Below are 15,660 nucleotides of genomic sequence, written 5' to 3' on the forward strand. Positions count from 1 at the left end.
ATCTGTATCTTTATAGCCTCTATCACCTGTCTCCCGCCCATGTCCCACTCCATCTGTTTCTAACCTGTCTCTATATCACTGCTCTAGTTCTCTCCCAGCTGTTGCAGTATCTTACTTTTCCGTCTCTTTATCACAACTGTCCCAATGTCTTACCTTCTTTATCATTAGTCTCTTTATAGCCCCTCTTTTTCACCCACCTGTCCTCTCTTTATGAGAGTTCTCTCACACCAATCTGCACTTTAATCACCTCTCTCATCAACGTCTCGTCCCGACTCTGAATATTCTTTCTGACCTATCTGCTGTTTCTCAGCTATCTCTCTCAGCCATCCATTTTCTTATCACTTTTTCTCACACTTTTCTAAAACTTTTTCTGTTGCGCTAACTGTCTGTCTCTATTATTGTTATAATCTGTGTCTTTCTCACTTCGCTCATGTATCTCAACCTTTTTCATACCTGTTGCACTCTATCGCTCTTACACTGGTCTCCTCCATGTTAGCTGTCTCTTTATTATCTCTCTCACACATTAAAAACAAACACAGCCATTTGTGTCTCTCACTGATCTGCCACTCTACAGTGTCTTCTTCCCATCTTCTCTCTGCTTCCACTAGTCTCGCTCTCTCTCCCTCTCCTCTTTCACTCTCCTCTGTCTTTACTCTTGTTTCTCTTGCTTTGATTTGCATTTTCTCCTCACATGCTTACAGACAGCCAAAGAAGTGGAGACGCCTTTTTACAGACATTTTGTTTCAGTGTAGTTTGTGTTTTACTCCTGAAAGCATTTATTAGTTAAAAAGTCAGATGTCTGTGGTAACTGCAACCTTCCGAAAGTAAACATGGCTCATCAGAGCCCTGTTTAACTTTTTTTATTTCCACTGCCTTTAGGACAAAGCGGTCGCAAAGGCAGTGCCAGGAGTAACCAAGGGCAGCCCACAGGTCACAACTGCGACCTGTGGCGATCCATAAAGGAGCACTTTTAGTCTCCCACATTGTCTCTCTCATATAGATAGGTTGCATTTACAACATTTCTGGCATTCATTGCATTGATAAGTTTTTTCTGTCCAATGTGAGTTCTCTCATGTCTAGTGAGATTTATTTTCCGAATTAGGCTTTTCCAGGATTCGGAGAACTGATAAGATCTTTGCCAAATGTGAGTTCTCTCATGTCTAGTTAGAGTAATTTCCTGACTGAAGCTTTTCCAGCATTCAGAGCACTGATAAAGTTTTTGTCCAGTGTGAGTTCTTGCATGTTGAGTGAGACCAGATTTCTGACTGAAGCTTTTTTGGCATTCAGAGCACTGATTTGGTTTTTGTCCCGTGTGAGTTCTCTCATGTTGAGCGAGGCCAGATTGCTGACTGAAGCTTTTCCAGCATTCAGAGCACTGATAAGGTTTTTGTCCAGTGTGAGTTCTCTCATGTTGAGTGAGACCCGATTTCTGACTGAAGCTTTTTTGGCATTCAGAGCACTGATACGGTCTTTGTCCAGTATGGGTTCTCTCATGTTTAGTTAGAACAGATTTCACACTGAAACTTTTTTGACATTCAGAGCACTGATAAGGTTTTTGTCCAGTATGGATTCTCTCATGTTGAATTAAACATGCTTTCTCACTGAACCTTTTCCAGCATTCAGAGCACTGATAAGGTTTTTGTCCAGTGTGAGTTCTCTCATGGTGAGTGAGACCAGATTTCTGACTAAAGCTTTTTTGGCATTCAGAGCACTGATACGGTTTCTGTCCAGTGTGAGTTCTCTCATGTTGAGTAAGAGTCATTTTCTCACTGAAGCTTTTCCAGCATTCAGAGCACTGATATGGTTTGTGCCCAGTATGGATTCTCTCATGTTTAGTGAGACCAGATTTCACACGGAAGCTTTTTTGGCATTCAGAGCACTGATAAGGTTTTTGTCCAGTGTGGATTCTCACATGTTCAATGAGAGAGGATTTGAGATTGAAACCTTTCTGGCATTCAGGGCAGTGGTATGGTTTTTGTCCAGTATGAATTTTTTCATGTTGAGTAAGATTAATTTTCTGACTGAAACTTTTCCAACATTCAGAGCACTGATATGGTTTGTGCCCAGTATGGGTTCTCTCATGTTGAGTGAGACCAGATTTCACACGGAAGCTTTTTTGGCACTCAGAGCACTGATAAGGTTTTTGTCCAGTGTGGATTCTCACATGTTCAATGAGATAGGATTTCTGACTGAAGCTTTTTTGGCATTCAGAGCACTGATACGGTTTTTGTCCAGTGTGAGTTCTCTCGTGTTGAATAAGATTAATTTTCTGACTGAAGCTTTTCCAGCATTCAGAGCACTGATATGGTTTGTGCCCAGTATGGGTTCTCTCATGTCGAGTGAGACTAAACTTCTCACTGAAGCTTTTTTGGCATTCAGAGCACTGATAAGGTTTGTGCCCAGTGTGGATTCTCGCATGTTGAATGAGAGAGGGTTTGTGATTGAAACTTTTCTGGCATTCAGAACACTGACAAGGTTTTTGTTCAGTGTGAGTTCTCCCATGTTTAGTAAGATTACTTTTCTGACTGAAGCTTTTCCAGCATTCAGAGCACTGATATGGTTTGTGTCCAGTGTGGATTCTCTCATGTCGAGTGAGACCAGATTTCACATAGAAGCTTTTTTGGCACTCAGAGCACTGATAAGGTTTTTGTCCAGTATGGATTCTCTCATGTTGAATTAAGTTTGTTTTCCCACTGAAGCTTTTCCAGCATTTAGAGCACTGATAAGGTTTTTGTCCAGTGTGAGTTCTTTCATGTTGAGTGAGGCCAGATCTCCGACTGAAGCTTTTTTGGCATTCAGAGCACTGATATGGTTTTTGTCCCGTGTGAATTCTCTCATGTTGAGTGAGACCAGATTTCTGACTGAAGCTTCTCTGGCATTCAGGGCACTGATATGGTTTTTGTCCAGTGTGAGTTCTCTCATGTTGAGTAAGATTAATTTTGTGACTGAAACTTTTATAGCATTCAAAGCACTTATATGGTTTGTGCCCAGTATGGATTCTCTCATGTCGAGTGAGACGAGATTTCACATTGAATCCTTTTTGGCACTCAGAGCACTGATAAGGTTTGTGCCCAAGGGAGATTTGCACTTGTTGAATGAGAGAGGATTTGTGATTGAAACCCTTCTGGCATGCAAGGCACTGACAAGGATTTTGTCCAGTGGGAGTTTCCTCATGTTCAGTGAGATGGGATTGATAACTAAAGCTGTCCTCACATTCATTGCTCTTATTTGTGATGTCTGTATCTCCATGTTGCATTTGTTCTTGGACACATGCCATGTTAAGACTGAATCTGATTCCAGAGTCTGCACTTGTTTATGTTACACTCAGCACTAACATCTAACATACACTGCACATTCTCTGCCAAACATTTGCATTTTACTAATGATAGCTTTTATGTAAATATCATTTTTCCTACCACTAATGGCAGCCTATCTAACTTGTCTTACAAATTTTCACAGAGGAGATCCTTGCTTTTATTAATATGCCCCTCACGGAGCTATTTTCTCCAAGATATGCCTAGGTGAGTTCTTTCAAGTATAATTAGACTAACTTTGTGAGTCCAGTTTATCGCATTTGATTTTGGAGTTTTAAAAGCCCTAAGAAGTTCTTTGGGGTTTAGTGCTCACACGTTAGATACATTTATTTATACAAGTAATGATCAGGGATTAGGACATACCACACTGATTTTAGGAACTATCAATAGAGTAACACTGGGCCCTTCTAAGCTTCCTATGCCAGTGCAAGCTTTTCTTGCTGTGTGGCTAAAGCCACAGCAGGTACATGATCGACTTTGGAGGGCCGGGACACTTTGAAACAACTCGGTTCAACCCAAGAGATAGAGTTGATGGAGAAAAGCTTTCTATATTTTGCTGTATTGACAACAGAGAAAGAATTTTGCACAATGACTTTCTTTTAAACAATGTTTTCTCTCTTCTTGAATCACAGGAGATGTAGATGAAAGATTGTTCTTTTAAAGTGAGGTGGTTGGTCGTCATGACAATTCTGTCACACCATGTCTACGGATACTTCTTTGTTGGGGAGGTGTTTGGGTCTCCAAGGCATTCTTTATATACCATCGATCAAATTTACAACACTGATTAGTTTCCTGTCAGGTGCACTGTGTAGATATCAATTGTTATCAATGTTCTTAGTTCTTACATACCTTGAAATGGTAAATTTGGTAATTGCTTTGGGTCATTTTACTTTATGGCCTTGAAAACATATAATGACCATAAGAAATCGAAGAATCATTTCGACATTCAGCAGTTTCTTCCACTCCCCATTTCTCACGATTCCTGGCTGAAAGAAATGATTTCTCTTTAGAGCTCTACAATGTAGTGTTCAACTTTCTTCATAATAATCCTTTACATCGAATTTCATTTTTCGTTCGTGCTTCAGTGACCTGTAGAAATAGAGTTAGAGATTGTAAAGGCACACAAAGAAATCATATTGATGACTGTTTTCTTTGCAGAAAGAAAGCATTTACAGAAATGAGGTAGGAAATCAGTTTGAGTAGCATTTCTGACAGGGATGAAACAGCTCTTCCCTGTGTAGCTAGGGAACTTGGAACCACTGGAACTCAATGTTCTGAGAGCAAAATTAGTGAATACAGAAGAAAGACATACAAGTTACACATACATTGCAACACAGATTCTCAGAAGCAATCAACACCAACAATTTACTCTTTCTGTGACAATGGCTGGCATCACAGTAAGATATCTGTAATACTTTAATTTATTAGCAGATATTGTTTACTCCCCTGCCCACTTAGAAGATTCATCTCGTCCTTATTCCAGCGATCCATGAAGGGACATTTTATTGAACACTGCTACAACTCCCGGCGTGGCGACGCACTTTGCCAGAGAACCCTTACTATTGCTAACAGCCCTACAGTATGAGGCAGAAAGAAGAAAGCATCACCCAATTTATGAAACTGGAGATAATTAGCCTGACCCTGGAGTACGCTAACTTTTGTAAGGAAACATGCTCAAAGCAGCTAGCATATAGACAAATAAAGAAGAGAACTATATAAAAGTCACACGTTTGGTTTCTTTTCTTTAGTTTTATTATAATCACAAGCGATATAGCTAGAGAATAGTCTGTAAAGGGAGTCGAATTTTGGAATTAAAGAGATATTAAAAAAACAAAGAGAGACTAGAGATGAAAAAGTGAACAATAAAAAAGAGGGAGAAGCCTAGCGCGCAACCAAGATGGCCGCGTAGGTGCGAGGCTCCCGAGGACCTCCGCAACCTCCTACGATTATCCTGAAATTATCCTGTCCTGGATGAGGGGACTATGTTGGTGAACCCAAGCTGAGGTGGCACCCGTTTTCCGCTTCCGAATCGGACCTCGAACACCGGAGTGAGCACCGATTGAGGTTTGCGGCCTTCCCCTCGCCGGACCCCGGATTTGCGCTGTGGGGTGATCCAGTGGCAAAGTGAACAACAGCGGCGGGCAGGGCCTGGCGACTCGCGTACCCCGCACTTTCGCTTTCACTTTCGCACCACCTTGTCGTTTCTGCGAGGTTGGGTCGCGGAGCCATTGGTGTTGGTGTGGTGTGGCCTTGCTGGGAGATTCTGCCTGCCTGCCGGCTGTGATCCACCCCGCTGCTCTGAGTGAGCCCCCCCGGAGCTCGTGGCCCTGCTTTCCTGCCCTACACGACGTGGCTGGTGCGATTGGGAGACTGGTGGCCATGGCCACGAAACAAGATGGAGACCGGGCAAAGACCAAATCGACCCGGCGTGGCGCCGTCCATCAGGCCAACAGTATGGACTGCTATACCCTCCAGAAGGGATCTCCCGATGGACCGCGCAAGTCCCCTGAGAGCCCTCCTGATGCCCCAGACCTGCCCGCAGATCTGACTCTGCGAGATGTCATGGGCGCCATTGCCGAGATGAAGGCCTCGGTGGGCCAGCGGTTTGATACACTGGCGCAGAAGATTGACTCGGTCCTTGTGGATGTTGGCCTGGTGAGGGCCGATCTTTCCAAAACCAACGACCGAGTAGATTCTTTGGCCCACACCGCATCGGGCCTAACGACAGATGTGGCGGCCTTGCAAACAGAGGTGCGCCGGCTTAGTCAGGCGAGTGCGCTTATGGATCGACGCCTGTAGGACTCCGAGAGTCGGGCACGGAGGAACAACGTCCGCATTATTGGGGTGCCCGAGGGACGCGAGAAGGCGGCGGCGGATCTCTTTGTGGAGGACCTGATTACTACCCATCTCCAGCCACGGGGGCTGAGTAAATTCTTCGCTGTGGAGAGGGCCCACAGGGTTCCCGGGGGAAGGCCGAAGGTTGGAGCCCCTCCGAGACCTCTCATCGCCCGGATTTTCAATTTTCGGGATAGAGACGCTATCCTGCAAGCCTCCAGACTGCATGGACCGGTCAAGCTTGACAATATGGAGGTTAATTTTTATCCTGATTTCACCCCAGCGGTCCAGAAGCAAAGACTGAGCTTCCTAGGCGTCAAACGCCGTCTTCGGGACCTAAACCTCAAATACGCCATGCTTTTCCCGGCCAAGCTGCGTGTGGAGGTGGATGGTCGCACTCACTTCTTTGATCGTCCCGAAGCGGCCGGGGACTGGCTGGATACTCTGCCCGGGGATCGTGATCGGGGGGGCGGCGGGGGGAGACGGCACGCTGGATCGGGACTGAGGATCTAATATTGGGCCTCACTCTGGACGAAAATGTTGCCACTTTTGATTCTGCGTCAGTTTTTGTAAGTTCCCCTCCTATGGAGGTTGTGTTGGGTCTATTGGGGGTTCTCCCTCCTCCTCTAGGGGGTTTAGTTAGTCTAACTATATATGGGGCGACAGGCACACTGCACGTTGGGGGGGCTGTTTGGGCTCATGCAGGGGTGCAGGGAGGGGGGAGTTCTGTTGGGGTGGGTGGGTAGGGATGGGGTGTTGTTCGTTTTTATCACAAGGCAAACGTATTTTTGTGTTAGTTCTAAAGTGCTCTCCGGGGGACGACTGATGGCTTCTGTACATGATGGGGGGTAGGGAACTAACTTTGTTGTCTTGGAATGTGAATGGACTGGGGGACAGGATCAAACGGGGTGTGGTCCTGCAGTTTTTGAAGCGAATCTCGCCCGATGTAGTCTTTCTGCAGGAGACACACCTTATTGGCAACTCCTTCTGCGCCATGAATCGGCGTGGTTATCGCCTAGTGGCTCACTCGGGCTTTACGTCCGGCTCAAGGGGTGTGGGCATTATGGTGAAAAACTCGCTCCCGTTGGAGCTTGATGAGGTGCTCCACGATGACAGGGGACGCTACACGGTCTTGGTGGGAAGATTGGAGGGCAAAGTGGTTGTCTTTGTGTCAGTATACATCCCACCGGGGCTGCAGTCGACCACCTTTGCGGACCTTGGGCGCCTTCTCCTTGGCCTTCCGGGGGGGCTTTTAGTTGTGGGGGGGATTTTAATGCGGTGGTATCTGGGTCTGTGGATCGTCACCCCCCTAGGGACCTCCCCCGGGCACAGGCGTGGCTACCCGGCCTCTTGGATACATTTGGATTAGTGGACTGCTGGCGTTTAAAACACCCCACGCAGCTGCAGTACACTTTCCACTCGGGAGCCCATGGTAGTCTCTCACGACTAGACTATGTCCTTGTCCCGGCGGCCTATGTTGGGAGGGTGGGAGAGGTGCGCCACTTGCCACGGGGTATTTCGGACCACTCCCCGCTCCTACTGCACTTTGATGTCTTTCCGAGGGGTGAGGGTAGGGTGGTCCCGATCAATCCTTGGTACCTGCGCGACCCCACCATTCGCGCTGAATTGATTAAATCCCTTCGGCGATATTTTGATGAGAATGTGGGGTCTGTGACTTCGGCTGTACCGCTATGGGAGGCCTTCAAGAAAGTACTCCGAGGGGAGGCCCTATCCCTTATTTCCCACGCCCGGAGGCGCGAGCGGGAGGAGGTGACCCGGATGGAGGCTGAAATAGCCGAGTTGGAGGGTAATTTAGAAGGTGGGGTGACGGATGCCGCATTGCATGTCCTCCAACTCAAGCAAGCGGCCTATAGGGCCCTCGTCACGGAGGCGGCCAGGGGCCTCAGTAGAGAGCAACAGGGGCGACTGTATGATGTGGGTGATAAGGCTGGTAAACTTATAGCGTGGTTGGACAAAAAAGAGAGAGCGAATCGTGTGGTACCGCTGATTGAGAAAACGGATGGTGTGTGTGTAACTGAGCCAGAAGAAATTGTCTCCTGCTTCGCGGATTATTTCCGTGGGGTGTATTCCCCGGTGTCTCCCTGCTCGGAAGAGGATTCCCGTGCCCTGCTCAGTGATATCGCGCTGCCGTCCCTCTCCGGGGATGACAGGGTGTCGTTGGACGCCGCTCCCACCTCCGACGAGATCGCCCTCGCCATACGCTCGGTCGCTTCCGGCAAGGCCATGGGTCCGAATGGTCTCCCTATCGAGTTGTACAAGTTGCGACCGGATACGCTGGCACCCCACCTCCGGGCTATGTTCCTGGCGGCACACTCGGTGGGCTCCCTCCCGCTGGACCAGCGTCTGGCTACAATCGTGGTCATCCACAAGGAAGGGAGACCTCGGGACCGGGTTACATCCTATCGACCCATTTCGCTACTGAATGCGGAGCCCAAGATTCTTGCCAAGGTACTGGCCAATCGGCTGGTCGGTGTGGTGGGCGATTTGGTTCATCAGGACCAATCGGGCTTTATTCCCCATCGCAACACAGCCCTTAATCTGCGGCGTTTGCACGGTGTGCTCGCACGTGCCCCGTTCATACGGGAGCCGGCCATTTTGGCGTCCTTAGACGCCACTATGGCGTTTGACACGCTTGAGTGGCCATATATCTGGGCGATGCTTGCGAAGTTTGGATTCGGCCCAGGGTTCATCAGTTGGGTCAAATTGCTGTATTCGGGCCCATTGGCGCAGGTGGTGGTGAACGGAAGAGTGTCAGCTCCGTTCGAGCTGGGCCGGGGCACACGGCAGGGCTGCCCCTTATCGCCGCTCCTCTTTGCACTTGCCTTGGAGCCCCTGGCGGAGTGGCTGCGGTGGGAGCCTTCCATCCGTGGTCTCCGCTGGACCCCTGAGTATGAGGACCGCGTATCCCTATACGCTGATGACATCCTCTTGTACCTAGCTTCCCCACGTAAATCACTTATAGTACTGGTTGATGTTTTGCATTCATTCGGTCGTAACTCCGGTCTGGTCATCAACTGGGCTAAATCGTGTGTGTATGTTCTCTTTGGGGAGGCTCCTATCCTCCCGCGGGGCTGTCCGATCCAGGTCGCCCCGCGGGGATTTAGGTACCTGGGTGTCTTCATTACTCTGGACCCGGAGGCTCGGTATGATCGGAACTTGCTTCCCCCCCTCCAGCGTCTGAAAGAGGATGTCGCGCGCTGGCGGCGTTTGCCGCTTTCGCCGCTCGGCCGGGCGGCATTGTTTAAAATGATGTCGCTGCCGCGTTTCCTGTACGCGTTGCAGAACACTATGGACCTCGTCCCGGCGCGCTACTTCCGCGAAGTGGAGAGTTTGCAGCGCCGCCTGCTCTGGGACGGGAGGCCGCGTATTGCCCTGGCGAAGCTGACGCTCCCATGGTATGATGGGGGGATTGCCCTTCCGGATATCAAACGGTACTATTGGGCCTCCCAGCTAGCCGCAATTAATCAGGGCCTATATGGGCCCGCCTTAAACCCGGCATTTGAAATGGATAGGATGCTCCTCCCAGGTGGTGACCATAATCGAGCGCTCTATTCTAGCGCGCCTGATGCTCGTCTAACGGGCCCCACGCGTGTCATGGTGCGCGTGTGGCACGCGGCCAATGCAGCTCTGGGATGGAAGGACCGTCTGACCCGGGCGTCACCACTATATGCGTCTGAGCGGCTGGGCTCCTTGTGGACCTCGAAGGGCTTTGAGCAGTGGGACTTAATTGGCATTAGCAAAGTGGGGGATCTCTGGACGAGGGGAGGATTTAAAACGTTTGAGATGCTGCAGACGGAATTTCAGTTGCAGGGCAGCGAGTACTTTCGGTATTTGCAGGTCCGGCATGCGCTGGGCTCCGTCTTTTCGGACGTTGCCTCCATCCCGGAGTGTTCCCCCCTGGAGGATAGAGTGCTGGACGGACACGTCCTTGACAGCACGATCTCACTGATCTACAAAAAACTGATCAACGACCGCTCAGACTTGTTGATTGCCCTTTGTGAGGCTTGGGTGGCCGATGGGTTGGAGCTGGACGACGAGGACTGGATCTCCGCGGTGGCCTCCCCGAAAGAGGTGGCCATACCGGCTCGCCTTCGCTTCGTCCAGCTCAAGATACTCCACAGGGTCTACATGACGGGGCCAAAGCTCCTGCGTATGGGCTACGCTGAGGACGGTTTGTGTAAGCGTGGGTGTGGTGCGCTGGGAACTTTTCTGCATATCTTGTGGGAGTGCCCGGAGGTGGCGGGGTTCTGGCGTGGTGTGCATGAGGTGCTGCGAGTGGTCACGCATGTGGCGCTGTTGCCCGAAGCGAGGAGATGCCTGTTGAACGTGTGGGAGCCTACCGATTACTCGGTGCCGCAGACGTGGTGGGCGACTCTGGGGTATATGGTTGCCAAGCGTGATATTGCCCAGCTGTGGGGATCCCAGAGGCCCCCGACTGTCTCGGCCTGGAGGGAACATATGGATTGGTGCATGTTTCGGGAAAAGGTGGTGTATGTGGCGAGAGGTAAGCCTGCGACATGGGTGAAAGTGTGGGGCCCCTGGAACGCCTACCGCGGGGGAATCTGTGCTCCACCGTTATTGCCCGATCCGTCGCCTGCCCCGTCCCCTTAGCCAACTCATCCCCCCAGTACCTGAGCATTAGGTGTACCCAGTCCTAGTTCTGATCTCTCCCCCCTCGTGAGATTCCTATGGATGGCTAGGATCCCCCCTCCAGGGGAGCACGTGTTGCTATTTCCGATTGAGGATTGCCTTGTGGGTTTGTTTGTCTTTGTTGTTCTTTAAGTTTAAAATGGAACCGTATAGTGGGGTCTGGACAGTGTGGCTTGCAACGATGTTACCTCCTGTGCATGCTCGGCCGCAGCACCATGTGTTTTATAAATGTATATCGTATGCTCCTTTCACTGCTAGCGGCCGGCCGGAGGTTGTAGGCCCATATTTGTATATTTTTGAGTCTTGTAATAAACGGTTTCAAAAAAAAAAAAAAAAAACACAATAAAAAAGAGGGTTATTCGAAACGTTACCTTATGTTTATTTATTTTGTGTTCCTCCTAAGGTGGCAGCCACACCGCCTGGTCCGTCCCCGAACACCTGAAAGGAAGTAAAGAGATACTTCAACCAAGAGCTTATTTGTATCAAACGTGAATCACTCTACATCCTATCTTCCAAAAAATTCCTAAAAATGCAAAATAAAACGAAATCTTGTTCTCTGCAAAACCATTGTAAAGTACTTTTGATCTATGAAAAACTAGAATCTTCTTCCAAATCCAAACCTTGCACTACAAGAACACAAAAAGAACCATAATCCCTAGCTGAAAAAGGTGAGTGAACATACATTGCACCCACAGGCTGACCAAGTTCTGAGAGAACATACAGAGCACCCACAGGCTGCCCGCTATACAATGTCCGAGTCAACATACAGCGAACCCACAGGCTTAGAGAGCAGACCCTAACAGCCGAGTCCATGACTTTATAAACCCCATCTTTCCATTTACAGTCCATGAAGCAATGCAATAAACAAACATTTGGTTGACATACAGTATGTTAAAGTCATCGTACATAATTGTGCCCAACCTCCATAAATCAGTTAACCACTCTCAGATTTACAGAAACCATGCTCACTGAGCAACACAAATTCAAGTTTAAACTGATACAGAATGCAGCATGCAAAGGAATGCTGAGAAATGATGGCAATAAGGAATCAATGCAAATCCAATATCTGTTCTTAATGTGAACCAGGAGTGGAAGAGAGGCAACCCACCCCAATGAGCATTGAAGACGGGTGGAGGCAGCAGGAGACATGTCACCTATGACACGTCAAATGGCTGGTGGGCGATATTAAAGAGAGCAAGTTAGATGAAGGACATTCAGAATGGCAGGGCCCACAGAAACTCTGTTGTGATGGGGATTATCCCATGAGCAAGTGAAAAGGATGCAGATTGGATGACAATATGCAATTAGTGACCACTGGCCTGGAAGGGTAAGGGGTGAAGCAATGCCTTATACTATGAATGGTCACCCATTCCATGGCTGGTAAAAGTGAATGGAGGCATGCATGGCTAGCCAGCACAGGGCTTGGCAGGTATATGAGCAAACAGGGAAGCTGTGTCAGGACACACCAGTCACGTCAATATTAATGTATGTATCTATGAATATTGTATTTCTATAGCACAATCCTAGTCCAAAGGCAATGGAGCAATGCACATGGTCAAAGACAAACATTGTTAACGAGTGAAAGGAGAGGTAGCTGGTTTGTGGACAGTTAATGCACTTGTGATGTAGGGTTCTTTATTGTGATGCGCCTTCAACTCTTTCATAAATTGGAGCAGCTTTGGGGCTGTCCTGATGGATACCGGGATGGTGTTCAAATGTTGTTTGCTCACCGCTTATCCTTTCGACCCTCTGATGAGGGGGCATAGGTGAACCTGTTGAAACCAATTTAAATGGAGATGTAACATTTTTGATGGAGAGGAGTTTGTTAGGAGGGTGATCTCATTGATGTGGGAACCGAGTGTTTGGGTCCTCCTTAGAAAAGGGGCAATGGATAGGGAGGGTGATGGGGAGATTAGAGCACTCTAGGGCAGTCATGTGGGATCAGAAATTTGGGTCTCCTAGCATTCCAACAGATGAGGTCAGGGAAAATACCAGAGTGCATTACTTCTGTGCAGCCCGAGACCCAATGGGACTGAAGCCAGTGGAATGACTAACAGGAAGGGTTCAGTGATCCACCAACTTTGTAGTGAAGAGGACACCACAGCAGTGAGTTAATTCATGCTTATTAGGCATTGAAGGAGACGAACAAGTAATAGGTCATCACTTCACGGAAGCAATCACCAACTGTCACTACATAGTTCCATAGTGGAACTATGACTATATCACAGTCTATAACTTAGTAACCCAACACCACACACCTTCCCTTTATAAGAACAATCAAGCTTAATTGTAACGTATATCCTAATGAAGGACATGACTCTTGAATTATGCAGTTAATAACATAAACTTGGTATAACATTGTGCAAAACTGCAAATAGATTTACAAAATAAACTCAAAGGCTCCTCTTACCCTCCCACAACTTTTTTTTTTATTTGAAGGAAGTGCAACAGTTCTTCCTGGGAAATTTGTTTTAGCCCCCTTGAGGGGTACAATTGGAACTACACTGTGATATAAACTGTGTTCCCTTGCACCAACATTACTGGTAGATGCATGTACAGCCACAGACGGGCTTCCAATCCTTGAATTAAAAGATAGAGTAGGCAAAGTAGATGAGGAACTATTTTGTAAATCATTTGAACTGCTATTTGGTGGAGAACAGTTGCTATTCACCTCATTGTCCACTTCTTACCATAGTTTAGAAATACAATATCCCTTAGAGTATAATTAGGACAAATAGTACAATAGTACAACAAACCTTTACATCACACAATAGTTCCTTCACATGTATTCAACACCCTTCTATATTCCTGAGACATTTGTTATACCACTCCAAATTTATCAAAAATACTGCTAATGGATAGTGTATTTCTAAACGTACTTAATAGTATCCCAGTTCCTTGGTGTTGAAAGGGGTTGAAAGGGGTCTCTCTCTATCCTTATACACTTCTTCCCATAACCATTGCTTAGTACTGTCTCATCCATCACAATTCCAAGATAAAATGTTTTTACATTTCGAGAGTTTGCCAAAATGCCAAACTTTCCCATTACTTAACTTAGCTGAACAAGAGAACACTTTATTCACGTTGTATGGATGAGAAAAATGACTGTCACCTTCCTTACTCCCTTGTCTAGTTTAATGCACATCCAATCACCTTTCTTAAGAGACACTTCCTTGACACAATTTATCTTGCCATAATAGTTCTTGTAAGTCTGACGTGCATCTTCTAGATTTGATCTGACCACCTTAAGGGACTACTTGCTCTGATACTCATGAGACATCCACACAGAGTTATTATGCCTTGTGAATGGTTCAGTCCCCTCAGTATTTTAAAGGGGCTGTAACCCATTACAGTGGGAGTGATTCTGTATGCCCATACTTATTTGTCCAGTTCCAATTCTTGCCAGCATTGATAACTGTCTGAATATAGCCTATGATTACTCTATTAAACCTTTCTACAGCGCCATTACTAGTAGGATGATATACAGGCATTTTCTTCATTTTAACACCATTTCTCACCAGGAAATTTGCAAACTTCTCAGCTGTAAATTGTAGACCTTTGTCACTCAAAAGTGTCTTAGGAATACCTTCCCTCAAGAATGTTTTCTCAAGGAAGAAAACTACAGATGTTGTGTCCCCTTGTTCGCACACTTCTAACTCTGGCCATGTGGATTACGTATCAAATAGTACACCTCAGGGTAATCGCGTGCTTTAGAAATCTCCATAACATAACAATGATGTTTTTGGGAACCCCCTTACTATCCAATATTGGGTCCAAAATATCTAAACTTCCCAAGCATTTGAGGGAATTCCACTTATGCCTAGGGGTGTCATAAAAACTGCACAGGTCTTATCTGCATTAGCACAACTTACACCGTTTCTTTTATATTTTTCCTTATTTGAGTCTATTCCAGGCCACCAGTAGGAACATATAACCCTCTGTTTAGATCTAACTTTTCCTAGATACCCTTTATGTGTCATGTCAAGAATTTTGAACGAAGTGTTTGTTGTGGGACAGCTCAATTTCCCCTGAACAGAAATCCTGAGTCGGAGATAGACAGTTCTTCTTTGAGAACCCAAAGTTTCTTACACTCTTCAATCAATTTATTTTTACTAGGGCATTCCTGTAAAACATATTCAATGATCTTCTCCAAAAGCTTTATATCCTGATCATAACCTGTCATCCACTCACTCGCTGAGATATTGTTGATACCACAATCCACAATGGCTACATAATAACCATCCCATTCACAAGTTCTTTCACTGGTTACTTAACTTTCCTTCTGTAAAGGTGACCTGTTCAAGTAGTCCACTTCAGGTCCCGAAAACTCTACTCGCTTACTCACATGTGCGAGTAAAATTTTATCAGGTCAAGCTATTTTTAGAACCTACTAGTCCTATCTGGCGAGTAAATTTATATTGGAAAGGAACATGTGTTCTTTTCATTCAGAAAGTGAATGAGCAATAAAGATGCCATTAAATCTTATTTTTATCTTGACACATTTGCTGGCTTGTCAAGGAAAGAAGTCAAATGTCAGTTTGTCTTTTTACTAACTGCTGCTTGGATACTTGATTTTATTTTTCTCTCTCTTACTAGAGTTAGAGGTTTTAGTCAAGTGAGCTGTCTGAATAAGTCAGTTGTTTTTCTCAAACACATAACATTTAAATAAATTGCCCGTTAATTAATATTACAAATATTTCAAAATATATCAGGAATTACGAAAGCAAATCTTTTTGTAATTAGGAAGTGTGCTGCAAGCAAAGTTTGATATTTTACAAACAGACACACTTTCTTTCTCTTTAGGGTCAGATGCCAAAAAAGTGGTGACATTTTTGGCGCA

General features: G+C 46.6%; 1 protein-coding gene across 2 annotated transcripts in view; it reads right to left on the bottom strand.

The window, feature by feature from the left end:
- Positions 1-724: 724 nt before the first annotated feature.
- Positions 725-15,660, bottom strand: part of LOC146830796 (uncharacterized) — a 55,193-nt gene continuing 40,257 nt past the window's right edge. For both annotated transcript variants that reach the window (XM_085604958.1, XM_085604957.1), the window contains exons 2-3: positions 11,192-11,258; positions 725-4,403 (exon numbers count right to left, since the gene is read on the bottom strand). In XM_085604958.1, the coding sequence (XP_085461084.1) occupies positions 971-3,277 (2,307 nt within the window). In that variant the 5' untranslated portion in view covers positions 3,278-4,403; positions 11,192-11,258 and the 3' untranslated portion in view covers positions 725-970. The remainder of the gene's footprint in view (positions 4,404-11,191; positions 11,259-15,660) is intronic.

Source organism: Triturus cristatus, chromosome 5_1, assembly GCF_964204655.1.
Source record: "Triturus cristatus chromosome 5_1, aTriCri1.1, whole genome shotgun sequence".
Lineage (NCBI taxonomy): Eukaryota > Metazoa > Chordata > Amphibia > Caudata > Salamandridae > Triturus > Triturus cristatus.